At 37.2% G+C, this 22,317-nt stretch overlaps 1 protein-coding gene and 1 long non-coding RNA gene across 7 annotated transcripts in view; both read left to right on the forward strand.

The window, feature by feature from the left end:
• The first annotated feature begins 2,463 nt into the window (after window positions 1–2,463).
• LOC122051139 lies at window positions 2,464–3,941 on the forward strand. The gene is made up of 2 exons (XR_006131332.1): window positions 2,464–2,818; window positions 3,572–3,941. It is a non-coding gene; the product is annotated as an uncharacterized LOC122051139 (long non-coding RNA).
• A 9,122-nt stretch (window positions 3,942–13,063) lies between these two features.
• LOC122051140 overlaps window positions 13,064–22,317 on the forward strand; it is a 30,948-nt gene continuing 21,694 nt past the window's right edge. For 4 of the 6 annotated variants that reach the window (XR_006131333.1, XM_042612097.1, XM_042612096.1 and 1 more), the window contains exons 1-5: window positions 14,269–14,861; window positions 18,647–18,723; window positions 18,808–19,004; window positions 19,091–19,194; window positions 19,388–19,509. Coding sequence is in view for 2 of the 6 variants with exons in the window: in XM_042612093.1 (XP_042468027.1) it covers window positions 13,160–13,258; window positions 14,118–14,406; window positions 14,743–14,861; window positions 14,963–14,983 (528 nt within the window). In the remaining 4 variants the exon portion in view is untranslated. Of the gene's footprint in view, window positions 13,259–14,117; window positions 14,862–14,962; window positions 15,035–18,646; window positions 18,724–18,807; window positions 19,005–19,090; window positions 19,195–19,387; window positions 19,510–22,317 lie in introns of those variants that run through there. The other 2 variants (XM_042612093.1, XM_042612099.1) reach the window with 2 other exon arrangements.

Here is a 22,317-nt window from a genome sequence, read left to right on the forward strand (position 1 = left end):
AATCTGGGACAAATCTTGGATTCGTCCCAAAATCTGGGACGAATACATGAATTCGTCCCAAAATTTGGGACGAATCCAGGAATTCGTCCCAAGATTTGGGACGAATCCAGGAATTCACCCCAAAATTTGGGACGAATCCAGGATTCGTCCCATATTTTAAAAAAAATATTTAGAAGATCTAAATATGGATCTAACGATCTCGGAATTTCATTAAACAAATTTCTATGGGTTTCTAATTTTCTTATGATCTTAAAAATATCATCATCCATAATTTTAACCTCATATATTTAGTGTGGTGATTTTTTAACCCAAATTTATCATAATTTGTAATAAAAAATTCACCGCACTTAATAATATGTTAAAATTATGGATGAAAATATTTTTAAGATCGCAAGAAAATTAAGAACCCATAGATACTTGTTTCATGAAATTCAAAGATCGTTAGGTCCATATTTAGGCCGTCCAAATGATTTTTCTTTTTTTTTTTTCTTAAATTTGGGACGAATCCTGGATTCGTCCCAAAATTTGGGACGAATCCAGGAATTAGTCCCAAAATTTGGGACGAATCCAGGATTCATCCCAGATTTTAAAAAAATAATAAATAAAAGAAAAATCATTCGGAATGCGGATTTTCATGAAACAAGTTTCTATGGATTCCTAATTTTCTCATGATCATAAAAATATCCTAAATCTGAATTTTAACCTAATAAATTGAGTGTGGTGATTTTTTAACATGAATATAACCTAATTTGTAATAAAAAATTCACCGCACTCAATATAATATGTTAAAATTATGGATGAAGATATTTTTAAGATCACGAGAAAATTAAAAACTCATAGAAACTTGTTTCATGAAATTCCGAGATCGTTAGGTCCATATTTAGTGAAACATAGATAGTTTAGTATTAATTAAGTATGTTAGCGTTAAACGCATGTTCGAATACGTGTTTAAAACATAAAATATAGATCTACAGATGTCAGAATTTCATGAAATAAGAGTCTATGAGTTTCTAATTTTCCCTTAATCATAAATATATCCTCATCCTTAATTTTAAAACAATATATTGAGTTTCGTGTTTTTCTTACCTGAATTAGGTCAAATTCAGGTTAAAAAATCACCACACTAAATATATGAGATTAAAATTAAGGATGAGGATATTTTTAAGATCGTAAGAAAATTAGAAACCCATAGAAACTTGTTTCATGAAATTCCGAGATTGATAGGTTCATATTTAGGTCTTCCGAATGATTTTTCTTTTTCTTTTTTATTTTTCTTAAATTTGGGACGAATCCTGGATTCGTCCCAAAATCTGGGACGAATCTTGGCTCGTCCCAAAATCTGGGACGAATCCAGGAATTCGTCCCAAAATTTGGGACGAATCCAGGAATTCGTCCTAGATTTAAAAAAAAAAGAAATAAAAGAAAAAACATTTAGAAGAGCTAAATATGGACTTAACGATCTCGGAATTTCATGAAATAAGTTTCTATGGATTCTTAATTTTCTCATGATCATAAAAATATCCTAAATCTGAATTGTAACCTAATAAATTGAGTGTGGTGATTTTTTAACATGAATATAACCTAATTCGTAATAAAAATTTCACCACACTCAATATAATATGTTAAAATTATGGATGAAGATATTTTTAAGATCACGAGAAAATTAGAAACTCATAGAAACTTGTTTCATGAAATTCCAAGATCGTTAGGTCCATATTTAGTGAAACATAGATAGTTTAGTATTAATTAAGTATGTTAGCATTTAACGCATGTTCGAATACGTGTTTAAAACTTAAAATATAGATCTACATATGTCAGAATTTTATGAAACAAGAGTCTATAAGTTTCTAATTTTCCTTAATCATAAATATATCCTCATTCTTAATTTTAAAATAATATATTGAGTTTCGTGTTTTTTTTTACCTGAATTAGGTCAAATTCGGGTTAAAAAATCTCCACACTAAATATATGAGATTAAAATAATGGATGAGTATTTTTTTAAGATCTGAGAAAATTAGGAACCCATTGAAACTTGTTTCATAAAATTTCGGGATCTTTAGGTCCGTATTTAGGCCTTCTGAATGATTTTTCATTTATTTTTTTATTTTTCTTAAATTTGGGACGAATCCCGGATTCGTCCCAAATTTAAAAAAAAAAATGAAAAATCATTCGGAATGCCTAAATATGGACCTAACGATCTCAGAGTTTAATGAAATAAATTTCTATGGGTTCCTAATTTTCTTATGATCTTTAAAATATCCTCATCTATAATTTTAACCTCATATATTTAGTGTGGTAATTTTTTTAACACGAATATGACCTAATTCGTAATAAAAAATTTACCGCACTCAATATAGTATGTTAGAATTATGGATGAAGATATTTTTAAGATCACGATAAAATTAGGAACTTATTGAAACTTGTTTCATAAAATTCCGATATCTCTAGATAAATATTTAAGTTTTCTATTTTTTTTAAATTTTATTAGAATTTGGGACGAATATAAGATTCGTCCCAAAATTCTATATTCGCCCCAAAATCTGGGACGAATATAGGATTCGTCCCAAAATTTGGGACATAAGTTAATTTCGTGCCAAAATTTGCCCTAAATACACGCTCCTTCTCGCCCTAAATACGCTCCTCGATTCTCTTCCATCTTCTGCAACGACGGCGACAAGGGGAGGCGCTGGTCTAGGGTTGCTGCTGTCGGTCTGGCCGAGGCGCCGGCGACAATGGGGAGGCGGCGGCGGGCATGGGGCCGCTGGAGGCCGGCAGCAGTAGGGCGGCGCAGCTCTTCCGCTGCGACGATTTCCGTCAGGTAGGGTTTCTCTTCCCCATCTCTTCTCTCCTCTCCGGCGCACCTCCTAGATCCCGCTAGACCTGGCCAGATCAGGCCGTTGGCCCACCGAGTTCGGCTACTTACGGCCGGTCACAGCCCGCTTGGGCCACTGTCGGCCGGTGGCGGCCATCCTAGGTCGATGCTCGCCAGTCGCGGCCACCCTAGGCCGCTGCCGGCTGGTCGCAGCCACCCTAGGCCTGTGCCGACCGGTCGCAGCTACCCCTGGCCACTACCGGTCTGGGCGCCGACGGCAAGGGGGAGGCAGTGCCGGGTAGGGGGCTACTGGAGGCCGGCAGCGTCTGCTTCCGACCCGCCAGTGGGTGCTTCTGGCTCCCAGCGGCAGCCCATCACAAGTCATCTCTTGCATTTTGGTAATCTTACCTTCATTGCATAGAGTTCAGACATCAATCTGGATAGTAAAATGTGGATATGATGATTCTTGTCCCAATGACATAAAATCGAGCAGGCATGCAGAAAATAGATATTCTTATGGTGAAATGTTTACTAGAACATATTAGAAAGGATCCATATTGGAGGTGGAATCATGATAGGCCGAGTTGGATTTTTGGAAAAAAAATTACAGCATCTTTAATAGTAATCTCTTGCATTTTGAAATATTTACTTTGTTTACTTGTTGAAATTTTGAACATATGTATCTGTGAAAGAGAGTTTTTGTTGTTGTTGTTTTAAACTTCTTCCTTTGAATAGATAGTGCAACTTTACTTGTATCAGGAACTGTTTAAATTGCTAGTTGAAGGGCACTTTATCTGAAAGGGATGAACAAATGAGAGAAAGAGATCGTGAAATGAGAGATGTGCCGACAATAAGACTGGATTTTGCAACATCTTCAGTTGAGTTCTACTTTGAATTAGTTTCCTCCTGTTAACAGTGATGATGATGATGATAATAATGATGGCAGTGGTGGTGCTTCTTCTGAAATTACATTAGTACGAACTTTTTTTTTATTGAGTTTTTTTTAATACTCTTTTATTGAGTTCTACTTTGAGGAAGTCTTTACCTATTAAGTTTTATGTTAGGATTTTTTGGCATGTCATGTTGTAATTATTTATATATTTTTATTTTACCTTGATACTTTATGTTATGTCATGTTTCGATACTTTTATTATGTCATGGAACATTTGATACATGTACTTTGTGTTATGTCATGTTTTATATATTTTTTCCTTCCTTACTAAATGCAAATTTAGCTTAGGTTTCAATATTTTTATTATGTCATGAAACATTTTGATATATGTGTTATGTGTTATGTCATGTTTTACATATTTTTTACTTCCTAAAGTGTATTATAGATTACATGAGGTATACATTTTTTTTGTAACATTTAGGCTACGTTTGGTTGGGTGTAATGTAATCTAGCTTGTAATGTAATCAAATTTGTAATGTAATGTAATGTAATCTTGATTACATTACTACGTTTGGAAATATAATGTATGTAATATTTGATTACAAAGATGATTACATTCTTTTGTTTGATATCTATTATTTTTTATCAGGAATGTAATTTATATTATTATAAAATGACAAAAATGTCCTACGACCTCTACTGACGGTTGCCGCACTTCTGCCGGAGCTTGCGGCAGCTACCGGCCGCCGCCGCCGCCGCCGCCGACCGCCGCCGCCGGTCGTCGACCGCCGCCGCCGGTCGTCGACCGTCGCCGCCGGTAAAGACAACCACGCAGTTATAAAACAACAGTAAAGACAACCAACTATTTCACTCCACAAATAATTAAAGTGACTAAATGCATATGCGGAAATAAACTCAACTACAATCTCACAAACTTCATAATAGTGTTAAAGGAAAGAACTAAAACATAAACTCTAATCAACTAGGTCCTGCAAGTTTGATAATACTCTCTGGATCTCTCCATAGTCGCAGTCATCACACACCTTCATCACCACCACCACCACCATCCTGTCGTCTCCCTTCATATCTTAGCTTTTCCTTTTTCTGCGGTAGGAGGAAAAAGAAAAGATCTATAAGCGAAAACGCTTAGTAAGTACTAATTTATCTCACAAAACTCGAAATGCATAAATGTAATGCAATAATACTGAAACTGAAATGCTAAAGCCAATCTGCATGTGCTCATGGTATACAGAAAATGAAACTGAATACTAAACATGCTCACTATCTAACAGGATAATAAGAAATGAACACTGTAAGTTTAGAATTAAAAAAACTAACTTTTTATTTATTCTAAGCATAAAACTCATTATATTTTCTTATATCCTTGTAATAGAAATTAATCTTTTAATTTCTATCTTTTACTTTCTTCTTCTTTCTTTCTTTCTTTCTTTTGGTTTTCTTTTCTTTGGGCCCAGGCTTAGTACCATCTCATGCGCGTTCCCTATTAGGTTGGGGTTGCGAGCCACCAATCCTAAAAGAGCAGACCTCGGTCTACCAGGGCCAAGACCTCGGAAATGGTCACCTGGATTTGTTTAACGACAAGCTCTTGGATGTCGGGTACTAGCCTCTTGCTTGACTTACTTGTTATCTTTCTTATTCTTTTATCTTCCTTATTATCTTTTATTAAAGATTGTGGGAGTCCTTTAAATATACTTAACAAGTATGGGTGTATAATCAACTAACCATGCTATATAACAGAATAAAACAAGTAACTTAAAACTTACTGATCATGCTATAAGCTAAACTAAAGAAAGCAATTTAAAGCCTTTGAATCATACGGTGAAAACATGGCAAAGGATGCTATTTTAGTGCTTCTAAACATGCTGTAAAATCAAGTATGGAATGATTCTAATCATGCTATAAATAAAGCAAAAGGAAGCTAACTTTGGACTTTCTAAGTATGCTGTAATAAAAGCAATATATGTAACTCTACACTTTCTATCATGCTGTAGAAATAGAGCATGGAATGCTACTTTAAGGGCTTCTAAACCTGCTATTAAAACATGACAAAGAATACTACTTTAAGGCCTTTAAACATGCTATACAAAATAAGGTAACATGCTATTTTAAACTTCTTAAACATGCTATAAACGAAGCGTAAAGGAAACTAATTTCTTGGCCTTCTAAGTATGCTGTAAAGACAAGTATAGGATGCTACTTAGAAATTCTCATCATGCTATAATGGAAGCAAAGGAATGCGACTCAGGTTTTATAAGCATGCTGTCCAAAATATTTACTTATCAAACTTAAGTATGTACAACATGACCCTAAAGCAAAGAGGTTCATGAACAACATACGCTCAAGAATAAAATGCATACAATTCTAATTAGCACTAAACCATTCTTCTTGCTCAATTAGCCCAGATGATACTTGGAGTTCCCTATGCAGGTCACGGCATAAACCCAAACTTCATGTGCAGGTCACGGCAGGTATCAAGGCTTCCTGTGCAGGTCTCGGCAGCACTCGGATGACACCAAAAATCCACCCACTTCAACCCCGCAAGCTCAAATCATGCTAGACTTAGGCTTAAAACCGAAATCTACAAACCCTAATGTTAAAGGACGTTGTTCGGCTATGAACAGGGCATGGAAAGGAACAAAACCGAGCTTACAATTCTACACGGCAAGCAAAAATTCGAAAGCAACCATACCAAACGAAGCAACTCCTACCACAGGTGAGAGTAGTATTTACTTGCTCTCTTGGACTTACAATCGGAGAAGAGGTCTCTAGGGTTTCGGCTAGCTTCAAGTCTCGGCGTTCCTTTATGTCCGCGTGCTCCCTTCGACGAGAGAAGCTCGGGTCCAAGAGGAGCTCACGACAGTGACCTTGTCCGACCGCCGGAGGCGAAGCCCGAGCGGCGGCTGCGATTTCGCCCGAGAGGAAGTCGGCGCCGCGAGAGAGGAAGGGATCGCGAGATTAGGTTACGGGAATACTCCCCTTCTCCCCTTAACTTATCCCTTTTATAACCTAGGTTTAACTTTGCCCTTTACTATAACTCATATATATCCGCTTCATACTTATTAACAAACCACACGTAGCCCAGTTGGTTGGCTGCGTCCGATTAGGTCGGGTTCGGCCGGAGGTCTTGGGTTCGAGTCTCACATTCAACGATTTTTGTCACAACTTCTTTTCTTTTTGTAACCCTACCAAACGACCTCCAAAAATTACGTAAAAATACTCTAAAAATTCCTAAAAATCTCTAGAATATTTTAAAAGTATTTCCAAATATTTTTTGGACTTTTAGAACTTAAAATAGGGAAAATTGGGTCGTTACATAGCATCTAGAGGAGTGTCTGCCATGACGAGAGGGTCCACGATGAGGGGGTCGACAATGATGGAAGGATGCAAATGCAATGACAATGATGGGTTGCTTTTCATTTGCCGCCGCCCTCCCCACCTTAGCATAAATTGATGTTAAGAGATTGTTGGTGCAATTTATTGGAGTAATCTAGTGACCCTAGATTTTAATGTTTGAGCAAAGATTTAAGTTAGGTTTATTGTTGTATTCTTGGCGGTGTAAGTCCAGGCATGTTGGCAACGTAAGTCCAAGTGTAACTTGACAATGGATGAAGTCCCGGAAGCACGACCTCTTGGCAAAGGAAAACCCGACAACAATGACAAGGTCGATAAAATCTCCAAAAGGCAAGATGTAAAGGATGGGGAGACATTCGAGGGACGCAAGGCTGATGGAGGAGACTAGAAGGTTAGGTCTAGGTTGGTCGGGCGAAGATGAGTGTTGAGTGAATGTACTCGGGGGGGGGGGGTCAAATCCTAGTATCAGGGTTTTACTGTAGTTGTACTGTAGCGCCACTATAGTGTTACTGTAGCAGTCAATTGGTATTTTCATCAGTCGACTGGTAACTAATTGTTGGCTTGTAACGGTCGAATTTCACTTAGGACCAGTCGATTGGTGGTTGTACCAGTTGACTGGTGGCGGGAAACATAACTAAGTGTTTCCTCCCAAGCTCTATTAAAGAGGGCTCGGGGTGCTTAGCCATGGTTGACAAAATAGAGATGGTTAACTCCTATTAGTAGTCTTCCAAAGACTCCAAGCTTTTCTTGTGATATAAGAGTGTTTAGATCAAGATTATGGTGAGGTTCTCCACCGAGAAGGAGGCTTGAGCTAGCCGAAGGTTTTCGAGGAGTCATCCACCGACGAATCGGGATCGTTCACCTTATGGACAACCGTGGAGTAGGAGCTTTATCTCCGAATCACGTTAAATCAACGTGTTAGGTTTGCTTGCTCTTATTAGTATTTGTTTTTGTATTCCGTTGTGCATACTAACCATTGTAGGAAGCAAACGTTGGGTGAACCGCTATTCATACGTTGGCAAAGGGAAAACCCTAACTACGGTTAAATAAGAAGAAAATCTAAGTGAATCAAGGAGTACTGCACTTGGTGATCAGAAGTCTAACGAAAAGTTTGCAAAGACAAAATCTAAGTGGGTCAAAGGTTAACCGGACACTCCAACAAGGAGTTGGTATGAACCGAGGAAGTTCCGACATAGCAAACTTTCGAAGGTCATAACTTTTGACTCGGATATCGGAATAAGGTGATTTCAAATGTGAAACGAAGATTGTTTAGAGCTCTACACTTTTATTACTTACCAATCGATTAGGTAATCGATTGGGGTGGAGGATCAATCGATTAGGTAATTGTTTGGTTCGCGAAATATAGTACAAAAGGTGTGTTAATTGATTGGATAATCGATTAAGATCAGTACAAACGATTGGTTGATCGATTGGGAGATTTCTTGTGACAAATAGTGGCTTCTGAATCGATTAGGTAATTGATTAAAGTCACTCAATTGATTAAGTAATCGATTGGGAGAAGAAGTTCGTGACAAACAATGAATCGATTGGGAGAAGTTCGCTAACGAACAGTGAATTTTTGAATAGATCTAGTGATCGATTGAAGCCTTGTAATCGATTGGGAGAAGCAGAAAAGAACCGTTACGAGAGTTGGACGACTAGATTTGTTTGGATCTGATGTGACAATTAATTGAGGGTAAGATCAATCGATTGAGAGCCCTAATCCGTACATATAAATGCGTTCACAGGGATTCAAATGAACTTCTTCTTCTCTGCTATTCATCACCGGTTCTTGGGTATTTGGGAGAATAAGTGCTGCTGTATTTTCCATCACCAATAGATTATTCCACATAAAAAAGAAAGTAAGCTAAGTAAATGTTTATCCTGTAAATCATTTTCAATTTCTTTGTAATATAGGTTACGATTCTTGTTTATATTTCTTGTATTTAATCTTGTACAGGGTTTCTTTATCTCTAAATTATTTTCGAAAAAGAGTAATTTCCATAGTGGAGTGTGTGTAATTTTTGGATCTTTGGATTCGTCAGCTAGAAGAGATGAATATCAAGTAAATTATAGTATTAGTGATTATTTTAAATTTTCCGATGTAATAAACTATCAATGAAGCGATTGAAGTGATTCCTTACCTTATAGCTCAAAGTGTTCTAAGAATTGATTCGTAGGTTACGGGAAAAAAGTTATGGGAAAATTGTTTGACTATTTTATTTTAGTGATTCAAACTCATTTTAACATAATAATTTTACAGTTAAGCTTAATTTTCCTTTTAATTTGTAGAACTAAAATAAAAAAGAAAAATCCTAAGGATAAATTTATCCATTTAATATTTTAAAATTCTAAATGAAATTAGACACATGCTAATACGACTTGATTTAAAATATAATTTAAAAATAATCTCAAAAACGGTGACTTAGGTATTTAAGTGAATTGCCACTATGAATTTACTTTTAAAAAATCAAAATTAAATGATATTTTTTAAAATTTTAGATCATGCATTTACAAAATTAAAATAATTTTTTTTTGAGAAATAAAAATATTTTCAAAATAAAAAATAACATGTCTTTACAATATTCGATTTGAATACTAGTTAAAAATCAAATGAAAAAAAACTAAAACCTCAGTATGATAAATTATAAATTGAAATTTGCATTTTATATAAATTACAAATATAATTTATAAGGAATGGGAGGTATAAGAGAGTTCTGAATTACAAAATTAATAATATTAAATTCTTAATTTCTTTCGAACATAGCCGAACAAATTAATTCAAATTCAAATTAAAATTTATTTTATTTTTTTAAAAAAGACCGATCTAATTTAATCAAAATAATTGATATTTAAAAAAAACTTTTGCGCTAATTTAATCAAAATAATTGATATTTAAAAAAATCAAACTTTTAAATTAATTGAATCCAACTTTTAATTTTAATCGATTAATTTGATTTAATAAATCTTTTACTTATCCTAATAATATAAGATAGTATGCTTATGATATTATATAAATATTTAAGTATCCAGCGGGGGGCTGGGTTCGTGTGGGTTTTCTGCTGCCGCCGCCAACAGGAACGGAGGAGGCGAAGCTGTCTTCCTCCCTCCCGTGTCTCCTCGCCGGCGTCGACGCCGGCCACCACCTCTCTCTCCTCTCCTCTCGCCAGAGACACCTCTCTTTTCCTTCTCCTCCTCTCGCCGCAGCCGGCCTTCTTCTCTTCTAGCCGCCGCCGCCGCCATGAGCAGAAGGAGAGGAGAGCTTCCTTCTTCCTTGCGACGTCACCACCGGACGGACACAGCGCTACCCTCACGCGAGCACGACGACAGCCTCTCCTCTTCCTCCCCACAGCGACAGCGACAGCACCTTCTCCTCTTCCTCCTCCTCGCGCCGCCGCCGCCTGTCTAGCCACTGCTCCCCTCTCCTTTCTCTCCCGCCGGCAGCAACTTCCAGCCACCTCCCTCCTCTCTATCCGGAAGAAACTTCCAGACACCACTTCCTCTCTGCTCCCCTTGCGCATCACGACTCTCACTGTGAACACCGGCAGCCCTTTCTCCTTCTCGTATTCGTCGGAGTCGTTGCCGGCACTACTGTTCACCCTCAGAGTCAGGGCCTCGGCGACGCGGTTGCTGCCCCCTCTGTGTTATGGCTAAGGGTCGCCACCTTTAAGATTCCGACGCTTATACGGCGTAGCTTTCTCGTCGTTGTAGGCCTCCGACCTGTGTGCCACTATTATGTTCCCGGCTTTCGTGCTATTAGTGTGTTCTGATTTTGTGCCGATCTGGCTTGTGCCATGTGTTCCAACCTAGGCGCTGTGCCTGTTTGTATGTCATTTCCCGGCCTGCGTGCCGATCTTGTATCCTGGCCTGCGTGCCGTTAACATCTTTCGGCCTACGTACCGATCTCGTGTCTTGGCCTGCATGCCGATCTTGTTGTTCGACCTGTGTGTCGATTTATGTCCCGGTCTACGTACCAGTGTCTTATCCCGGTCTGCGCACAGATGTCTCAGCCCAGTCTGCGTATCGGTGTTTTATCCCGATCTACGTGCCGGTGTCTCATCTCGGTCTGTGTGCCGAGATTTTATCTCGACCTGCAGTTCGTCTTTCGGACCCGTGCCGCATTCAGCTCCTCGTATCCAGCTTTCCAGCCTGATCGGAGTCGTTTACTCTTTCGGGTTGCGACAACTCAAGTCGCGTCCCATCCGAGGGCGCCCCCCTTGGCCAGGGTACGTTCTCCGTTCATATTCTATGCATATTTTATTATTTTATAGCTTAGTCGTGTACTCATATATTCGTTGGATTTGCCTCGAGTATCGGGGTACCGGGGGCCGGGTCAACCCGGTCTCAGGATGCAGGTAACGTTGACCAGAAGACTTGATCAACACAGAGGTCATCTCAGCACACCCCCTTTCGGGACGTCGCGATTCAGTCAACATTCCATTCACCTCATCCGACGGTCCGTCTGACTCAACTTCCGGACGGGATCAAAATATATATATATATATATATATATATATATATATATAATATAGATGTTTAAAAAATATGGGATCCCTGAAAAAATTATTGAGAGTTTTTTTTATAATAAAAAGATAGATAAGATTTTTTACTTTTAATATGGTACCGACAATGAAGAAATTCTTCAAAAGATCCAACAGTTATGGATGCTCTGAGCCATAGAAGTTCATAGCAGCCGAGTAAAGGGGGTTCATAATAAATCTCCAGACAACAACTAAACCAAGGAGGTTCATAATAGCTGAGTGTTCCTCGAGTGAAGTTCACGAGCCAAGGAGGCTTGCAACTCTGCGAGGACAGCATTCCGAGGAGGTCTGACATGACAGGAGGGTCGACAGCGACGAAAGGATGCAATGAAGGGCTGCTTATGATCGGCCTCAGTCCTGTTCGACTCAGCACAAACTGAGGTTACGAGAAACAAAATTAGGAAAATTATTAAACTATTTTACACGGAGTTGATTAATTTTAGCAATTCAAACTCATTTAAAGTAATGTGATAATAATTTTACCGCTAATTAATTTTCCTTTTAATTTATAGAACTAAAATAAAAAAGAAAAATCTTGGTGGATAAATTTATCCATTTTAAAATTCTAAATGAAAATAGACAAATGCTAATTGGATTTAATTTAAAATATAATTAAAAAATAATTATGAAAGACGGTGATTTAAATATCTAAGTGAATTTCTATTTTACTTTAAAAAAATAAAAATTAAATAATATATTTTTAAGTTTTAGATGATATGTTTGAAAAATTAAAATCATAAATTTACGAGAAATAAAAAAATAACATGTCTGAAAACGGAAGGTCGACAATGATAGAAGTCCGGACGAACTACTTTTCATTTGCCGCCGTCATCCCCAACTCAGTACAAGAATAATTAGTAAGTTAACTCAGTACAAGAATGATTAGTAAGTTACGGATACTAGACTATTTCACGAACCATTTTAAAATCATGACTTAACGAGTTCGGTATATTTAATGACATATATGATCTACATGTACAGATTACAACTGAGCAAAAGAAGACAAAATCAACATTTCCGGCCTCCACTAGCGCACACACACGACCGAACGTAGGTAGGACTGCATTTGTAGAGATCTAGTCCATCATATCGAACAAAGACGACCAAACGATGGCCCGTGTCCGACACATACGATTGACCTGTTGGAACGAGTCATGCTTGGCCTTGGGTTGGTTATACTCTCGATCAATCCTGGACCTTACCAATTTATTAGTGAGGTGAATTATACCCTATCTGTTAAATAGATAAGGTTTAACTCATCCCATAAAAAAAAAAAGACAGGGTTTTCTCTGGTCGATAAAAGAACACCTTGCGCATCTTATTGAATTTTAGAAGTCAATTTAAAATAAGTTTAATATTTTAAGAAAATTAGTTTTTTCAATATTTAAGACTTTTTTTTTTAAATGTCGTTATAAATTACTAATTTAATTTATATTATTCAGACAGCCTCACAGCAATGTGGTAGAACCCTAAACCCTTCTCCCGTAGGTTGATCGAGACGTTTGGATATCTCTTTGGCTGTTCTAGCTGAGTAAAGAAATCATGGTTGGACTCGCCCTGGAGCAAGTGCAGGAAAGCGGATTGATTGCCTTCTGCCTTCCACCTCTATCGGAGGATGATCCGCTGCACGCAGAGAAGCAGGTGAGTATTACTAAAGCCTCACTGAACAAGGAGCCGTCTTATTTTTTTTGTTTTACACTGCGGAAAAAAATGATGCATTTTGCTCTATTGTTCGAAGAACAAAAGAGCTTTTGGCTATCCGTTGTTAGACTGGGGTAGAAATCTTTTGACAAATTCAAGTATCGACCTTGTTCGTGGAACTGCCGTAAGGAGAGACCACTGTGTTTTTACTAGCAATTGCTGATTTTATTGGCTCATCACTTATCCTAAGAAATCAACCTGTGCATTTAAATTTTAGTAATTTCCTTTCATGTTTGGATCTTCTGTAGTACAAGAATTTTACAGGAATACATTACTGACATAAATGGATTTTGAACACAAGAGCTCCTTCTGTAGTACCATGTTAAATTTGATCAATTCATCACTTATACCAAAGCTCGAGCTTTTAGATTGTAACAATGTCATGTTTCCTATACGAGTGTTCAGAGATGCATTATTTTTTTTCTACATAATAAATTGTGTTGGTTTACTTCATTTATGGTTAAAAGTAAATTATATCAGGTACATACCTCAAGACTGCTGGCTGTTAGAATGTTGAGTGTTGGTTTTTTAAAATGTGGCATTATGAGCTATCTTGTTTAAAATTGTTCATACAATTTAGGCTCTTGTCAGAGGTTATTGGATGTTAGACAACTGCAATTCAAGTTTGTTCTGCCACTGCATTCATCCATTGATGAGGTGCTTCAAATAGCGGATAAATTAGTTCGAACTGCAAGAATATTGTACATGAATGAGTTACAATGCTTATTCTGTCTTATACATCATCTTGATGCATTTGTTATGCTTGAGTGATGGATTATCTAGTTTCTTTGATTGGCAGATAGAACTCTACTTTGCTGGAGATGATGAGATTGGTCCATTCAGCCCTAGGAATGAGCTAGAACCCCTTAACTTTATACTTGCACACCTGAGCTCTTTGATTTCAAATGTTAAGTACTCGTCCATTGACTTGCTTCATCTTGTACACAATACAATATTTGCTATGATTAAAACTGTGGGGGACAATAACATTAACACAATGACTGCTAAAAAGTTTGGTACTGATTCTGAAGAGCTAGTATTGAAGTGGGGGCAAGATTATGGTCTAAAAACAATGTTGTCAATAACTTGTAAGTTTGCATTTGAAGGTTCATTTTCAGAAGTAGACTAGCTTCTGTAGATTTTTTTTTTCAGTTACTCCCTTTCTTTTATAAAAATAAAATAAATTAAGTCAGGTGTCAATTTTGACAAGAAAGTTTGATATAAGCAGATAATGTGCAGATGTTATTGGCATTTCATTATAATGATTGGGCATTTTTGTGTCAATTTTTGTTTTCTTGCATCAACAAATTTGTTTTTTTTTTGAGACATGTACGTGAGTGGTATAAAGGAAAAAGAGCTTCTGTGTAGTATTGGAATGTTCTTTCAGTTTGTAAAGAGAAACTTCACATTCTTATTGGCTATAGATTTTGAGGAAGCTGGAAGAGGATCAGTTGCACTAGAAGATATGAGCATTGGGGATATTGCTTTAGAAATCCCAGAACCACTCATCATATCTGAGGACCTTGTTTATAATTCTGATATGGTATGCTGTTACAATTCCTGCTACTCTGTTTTGCTTTGTCATTTTGGGTACTTGATCAGATCTTGTCAAAATTGTAACGACACACCCTTATTGACTTTCAGTTTGCTTTACTCAAGATATAGTGGCAATTTCATATTGCCTACATGTTGACATGTGCCTAAACTCATAAAAGGAAGGTCTTACATGTTTCATTGCATAGTAATGTTTGAATTTTTCAGTTTCCTTACTTCTGTTTAGGTATGTTCTAATGAAAAAAAAAGGAGTCACTCTGAAAGACATTTTTCTGCTCCATTAAGCTTTTGAAACTACATTGTTCATTTTTCTCTGATTTCCTTATTGTAATGCCAGTTTGATGTCTTGAAGAAGTTGGATGATATTACTCCTGAGATTGTTGTTATGGAGCGCGAGGGAGAGATGTTAATCCAAATTCGAAGTTCAATATTTATTTTGACACATTACATACAGAATTCAATACAAGTATCCCTCAGTATAATTTTTTTACTCTGAAACATTTAAGATAAGTAAATTTGATTAGTGTAATATAAACACCATCAAAAGTGTGGTTAACCAGGGGGCCTGGGTGCATCACTGATCAACTGTATATGTTTTCCTATGCAACCGTAGAAAAAAATGTATTTTGTTCAATTGTATTCACATTTTCCAAATTTTGAGATACTTTGGGCTTTCTATTTTTTATCTGAGTTATGAAGGTGTGCCATTTTTTTTAGGTCAAAAAGGTGTGCAATTTGAGTTCATATAAAAATGCTCAAATATAGACCTTTTTTTCACAAAAGGATAAAGGGCAAGGCCTCCATTTTGAATAACTCACTATCAAGCAATGGTTTAACCTTATCAACGGCATTGTCATGCCCCAAATCAATCCTTTGCTTTGGCAGGGACTGAGTTCACATTGCTGCACCAAAATCCCACCAGCATTCACTGTTTCATTCATTGGAATAAGTAGGAGTGCTAAATAATGTTTGCTTTCTATCCAATTCCTCCTTTTTATTCACTAATTCAGAACACAGAAGGAATAATGTATTCAAGTTTACACAATAAGCATAGAATTATCTGAGTACATATTAAGTAGAAACAGGAATTGATTGAAATGTTCATGGAGTTCGACATGCATGACCAAAAATGGGATTTCCCTGGCACTCTGACACCACAGAGTGGTACACCACATGCACTTAAATGTGGGTATGCTAGCGTATTACCCCCTATTAACACTAATAGGGGGTAATGCACATTCATTGATGATCAATTGAATGTGCTACCAGCATAATGCTAGTGTATCTTCCAATGAGCTAAATCGAGGTCTGAATTTGTCATCATATCATTAGCATCTCTTTATTACATTCATTGTTATCTCATCTTAGGATATAGTTCATTTGGCATTCATTAACTAACTATTGTATACATCTGCAAAAGCATATGTAGGACTCAACTAGTAGTAACAGTTCAATAATAGTAAAGGCTAGTGATTTTCAAGATGCATTAAAGAAATAACAATTTAACTAGTAATTCACACCAACTATCACAACATGTATGAACAAAGGAAAGTTAATAGGAAGCCAATAAATTGTTATTCTACTTAAGCTGATTAGAAATAAACAAGGCCAAAAAATGATCTCTTCTTCTGTATTGTGGCTTTTGATCGTAGGGTGTTGATTAGAGATTTGAGAAGGCTCTTCTACTCTTGGTCTTTGCTTGTGATTGGATCAAAGCCACAAGCACAGGGGCTGCAAGAAACACTTGCAGATGGAGGAAAGAAGTGTCTCTCATTAATGTTAAGAGGGAAAAAATTTCTACGGAAGATGTACAAGTTTCTGCATGATCTTTGACCTGGTAGAGATGGACACCCAATTGTGAATTGTCTGCTGTTGAAAAAGGAAGGTTGAGGAACACCAGTCTCTCTTAAAAGGAAATTCACTGAAATTTCACTGGAGACTAATGGAAACAAGATCACAAAGGCCATCAGAAATAGCAAAGGTCTGCAATCCAATATCAAATCGTGATGGGGAGGAGGTCAGTATGAGCTCCGAGCAATAGTGAGAGGGAGGTAGAAAAGTTAGGTTTTGGTTAAGCTTCTGCTATGGGTTAATTTTGGTAGTGGGTTAATGGGCCTGGTTTACTGAAATAGGGTTTAACAGTTGTATGTGGATTAAAACAGTGTTTTGGAGCTAAATTTAGCATGATTTTTTCATTGGCAGTTATAGGGAGTTTTAAAAATGATGGGTGAAAGCAAGGTCTGGTTTGGATGTCTGTGAACAAGAAGGGTCTTGTTTGGGCATTTGCCCCTTTTATTTTAGTTTAGTATCGCTTTCTTTTCCCCGTTAGTTGTTTATAGAATCACCCTGTTGGTTCTGTTGAGTTGAAAGCATTACTGAATTCTTATGTAATGCTCCTATAAGTACATCTGATAAGAAGAAAAGAAATCATTCCTTGTCAAATCTTGTATAAATTATATGCTTATTCTTCTGTAACTCTTCTTAGACAAAAGATTAAGGAAGGAGACCACAGTGACAGAAAATCAATTTGGGTTCATGCCTGGCAGGTCGACAATAGAAGCTATACATCTTCTTAGACAATTAATTGAAAAATATCGGGAGCAAAAACAAGATCTACACATGATATTCATTGACTTAGAAAAAGCTTATGATAGAGTCCCAAGAGAAATTATATGGAGAATTCTAGAAAAGAGAGGTGTTAGCATAACATATATTGAACTAATTAAGGATATGTATGAGGATGTAACGACTAAAGTAAAGGCTTCAGACGGAGTAACTGAAGCATTCCCAATAAAGATAGGGTTACATCAAGGATCAGCTCTAAGTTCCTATCTTTTTACACTAATTATGAACGAACTCACTGCGCACATTCAAGATGCAGTACCATGGTGCATGTTGTTTGCAGATGATATTATTTTGGTAGATGAAACACGTGAAGGAGTAAATGCTAAACTAGAATCTTGGAGGGAAACACTAGAAGAGAAAGGTTTTAAGCTTAGTAGATTAAAGATAGAATATATGGAATTTAAGTTTAGCAATATTAGAAGTAATGAAACAATTGTTAAGATAGGAGGGAACGAGTTGCCTAGAACCGAGAAATTTAAATATTTAGGATCTTTTTTGCAAAACGATGGAGGGATTGAGAGAGATGTCTTACATAGAATACAAGCAGGATGGGTGAAATGGAGGGGAGCGTCGAGTGTTTTATGTGACCGTAAAGTACCTTTTAAACTTAAAGGTAAGTTCTATAAAGCCGCAGTTAGACCTGCTATGTTATATGAAGCTGAATGTTGGGCTATGACTCGAGCACATGAGCAGAAGATGAGAGTTGCAGAGATGAGGATGTTAAGGTGGATGTGTGATAATACGAGGATGGACAAAATAAGAAATGAGAGCATTAGAGAGAAAGTCGGAGTTGCATCTAATGAGGGAAAACTCCGAGAGACACGTTTAAGATGGTACGGACATGTACTTAGACGACCAATAAATGCTCCAGTTAGGCGATGTGAAACTATGATAAACATGCATATCAAACGAGGAAGAGGAAGACAAAAAAAGACTTGGTTAGCAATAATAAAACCGGATAAAATTTATTTAAATATAGATGATGATATAATAGGAGATAGAGCTCAATGGCGTAAAATGATTCATACAGCCGACCCCACCTAGTGGGAAAATGCTTGGTTGTTGTTGTTATTGTTGTTGTATTCTTCTGTAACTCTGTTCTCTTCTATCCTTACTCGTTACGACTAATGTGATTTTTTTATTGACCAGGGTTGAGTTTTCAAGTTGATGCATTTGCTTCATTAGAAGGAACCCTGCTTTTTGAAGAATTATCGCAATCTAAAGAGGTAATTTATTTCCATGTTTTTTTTTCTTTTCAGCATGAAAAACAACCACTGTTCTTAATGCAACAATTTTGTCCCTGATTTCAGCACTTACGCCAACAATTTGATGCATCATGCCCACAACTCTGCGATAATTATCCTGATATTTTTGAACAAAAGCTGTATAGTTGGGATAATTTCTGCAGGCTTGTGAGCTTTGGTACTCAAATAGCATGAAGGTGATTTTTGGTGATGGAAAGCTAAGAACTTGCGTAGTTCCTATTGCTGGGTTCTTGAACCACTTAGTAGGATTTCCACTCTAAATGAGCCAGTGATATTGGTTATGATTTCACCCCTTTGCTGATACTTTGTTATTATATTCTTGTTACAGCTGTGCCCACAGATAGTTCATTGTGGTAGAGTAGACCCAGTAACCAAGTCCCTGAAATTCCCGGTATCATGACCATGTGAAAAAGGAAACCAACACTACCTTAGGTATGGGAGCTTACCAAGTTCACACTTCCTTATGTTTTATGGTTTTCTTCCTAATGGGGATAACTTCTATGATGTTATTCTGTTAGGTAATATTCGTGTTATCCTTCATTCGGTATGATTATGCTTGTTTAGCAAATTTGATCATGATGCAATCTGTTGCTTAAGGTTTGTATGATATTGGCTATCTTTTCAGGTGGTTACACAGAGGATGCATTTGTGAGATATTACCTTATATCTACAAACTGCACAAGGCTTTCATCCCTTTTCCTTTCCACATTATGTTGTTGAAGTTTCTGCTAGTGAACTTATTACGAGGTCATATCTAAACAAACAACCAATTTCCACGTTTTGGCTTTTTTTGGTTTCTATATCTGTATCAATATATATATATCTATATATCTATATACAGCCTCAAATGTCGATGTTCTAATCTTTTTCTTTTTAGGAACAAAAGTAAAGCCTTCTGTAGTATATGAATGAATCTGTGTGTCTGATCCTCAATATAATTGTCTATCTTTTCTACTCTCCAATCTCCTCAAATTACTCACTTTCTGTAAACACATTTAATTTCTTGTCATGTCAATAAATACTAGGCCAGCAATGCATATTGTTTTTTTTTTAATCTTTTATGACAAGGATTAGCAAATAATATCTTTACAAATATTGATTGTACACTTGGCAGGAAAAGGTTAAACCGTTACCTCGGCGGGTTGCCCCTCAATATTGATTGTACACTTGCTTCTACATTCTACACCTCTATTCTGACTGATTCTTTTTTATTGATTTTCTTTTTCAATCTCATGGGCTGTAAACTTGATTTATGATGATTATATATGCTACGTTTCCTATCACCAAAATTAAATTATCTAATAGTGTCAATTTATAATTATTTTTCCAGATTGCTGACAACCAAACTGGACATAAGATTAGTGATTTTGTTGGTCTCATTCATAAAATAATTGGGATTTAACTTCAATAAATTAACTTGGCTAACTCAATCAGATAATGACCTTGTCATATTTACCCTTTTTAGGTTTCTTGTTGTTTTAACATTCCAAATAATGGATAATGATATTTCTAGATTGATCTGAGTCTACTTATTAATAGTCTGTTATCAAAGTAGTGTAGATCAGGATAATTAAACATGCTGAATTGGTCTGAATTTTTGGTACAGATTTGCTATATTCCTTTTATTTAACATTTGAATTCATCTTGTTGTGTTTGTTGCAATAATCATGATTCTCGCTTGTAATGGTCATTCAACATCTTATAGCCGATTAGAAAAATGCATGAAAGCAGAGAACTTCCCTTTTGTTATTGTTGCTAACGTGTAGGACCTTGGATTTTGTAACAACGAATCCGTTAACCCTTCTGAAGCGAGTTATTGATTTCTTCTTCACTGTGAAAAGGTTCATATGGTATTTTAGTGGCTGAATTGCTCGTGTAATGTTTCCTGTCCCTTTGGTCAGTTGGATCATATCTATGTTGGTTCGCTCAAGCCAATTGAGACCAGTATGCTAGGTTGTCAATCCTTTGAGAGTAAGCAGATTAGGACAGACCAGGTTAGGTCCACAAAACGACAGTTCAATCAGGAATGGTGCACCTGAAAGCTCTAAATAGAATCAAGTTCACTAACCCTGTCTAGAGTCATCGAACAATGAGTATCATCAATAGGCTGAGTCAGCGGGTCCATCTATCGTAGCATCACAATTCAAGTTCAACCAGTTTTAAGGCTTCATCTATTTCCACATCTTGCTTAGAGTTGTGGTGGCACCTATATATGGCTGCACTGCACATGGATGTAACAACAGACAAAAATAATATGACATTAAAACATTGCACTGTATCTTGGCGCAATGGTAAAGTTGTTGCCAAAAGGTCACATGTTCGAATCCTGGAAACAACCTCTTGCAAAAGCAGGGCAAAGCTGCATACAATGGATCCTTCTCTAGGACCCCGCATGGCGGGAGCTTCGTGCATTGGTTGCCTTTTTTTTGAAACATTGCACTGAGCATTTTGTCATTGTATGAGGACTCATCCTTGGCGCAACGGTAACGTTGCTGCCATGTGACCAAAAGGTCACGGGTTCGAATCCTGGAAACAGCCTCTTGCAAAAAGCAGGGTAAGGCTGCGTACAATGGATCCTTCCCCGGGACCCCGCATGGCGGGAGCTTCGTGCACCGGGCTGCCCTTTATGGTGGTTCTTATTTGAGTGGTTGGTTGCCACCGGTGAGACATGGACTAAGGAAGATAATATATATTTTTAAAGATGCTCAAAAGGGAATTGCAAAATTATTATTATTTATTATTTTTTGGGTCAATGACGCTTTTTCGCATGGGCTGCCCTCTTCCCCCTATTTCAAAATAAAAATGTTGGTCCATACATCGTCCTCGAATCGACTTCCATCGGAGTGGAGAGTTTAATCACATCCAAATTGCTCTCCCCATCTCGTCCCAAAACCTCCATGATTCTTCCATGGCGGCAGGGGCTCACTTCGACCTCGTTCTCAGGGTGAACTATACATCGTCTCAGTGGAATTCCCTTTCCCCCTTCCCATCTCCATTGACGATAATTTCACCCCCCCCCCTACCTAATACAGGTATCTTCCGCGCTTCCATTCTTGGCTCGGTGAGCCGATTTCTCTTCTGGAGTAGCCATTGTTCTCCTTGGATCTCTTGATATGTGCTTCTCATTCTGTTTTGTAGGGAGTACGTCTTTGCGGACGATGACACCCCTATGCACTAGTCACTGTTCGTGTTAGTAGCCACGCGTGATTTACCTCTTTCGTGTTGGCCTAGGGATGGATTGGCGGGGGCGTAGGGGTGAGCGAATTGTCTTTTTGCCATCATGTATTAACATTGATCAAACAAGTACCTATCTCAAAAATCATAGTCAATTTGATAGAAAAATAATTGCTGAGTTTAGCAATAAAATTGCAGTCTGATAGTTACTCGATCAAGTCGCTTACAATTTCATGGTGACTCTTATTTGAGTGGTTGGTTGCCACTGGTGAGACATGGGCAGAGGAAGGCGGATGGAGGAAGAGCATATATATATATATATATATATATATATATATATATATATATTGCGTCAATTGTGCTTTTTCGCATGGGTCGCTC

Source organism: Zingiber officinale, chromosome 3A, assembly GCF_018446385.1.
Source record: "Zingiber officinale cultivar Zhangliang chromosome 3A, Zo_v1.1, whole genome shotgun sequence".
NCBI lineage: Eukaryota > Viridiplantae > Streptophyta > Magnoliopsida > Zingiberales > Zingiberaceae > Zingiber > Zingiber officinale.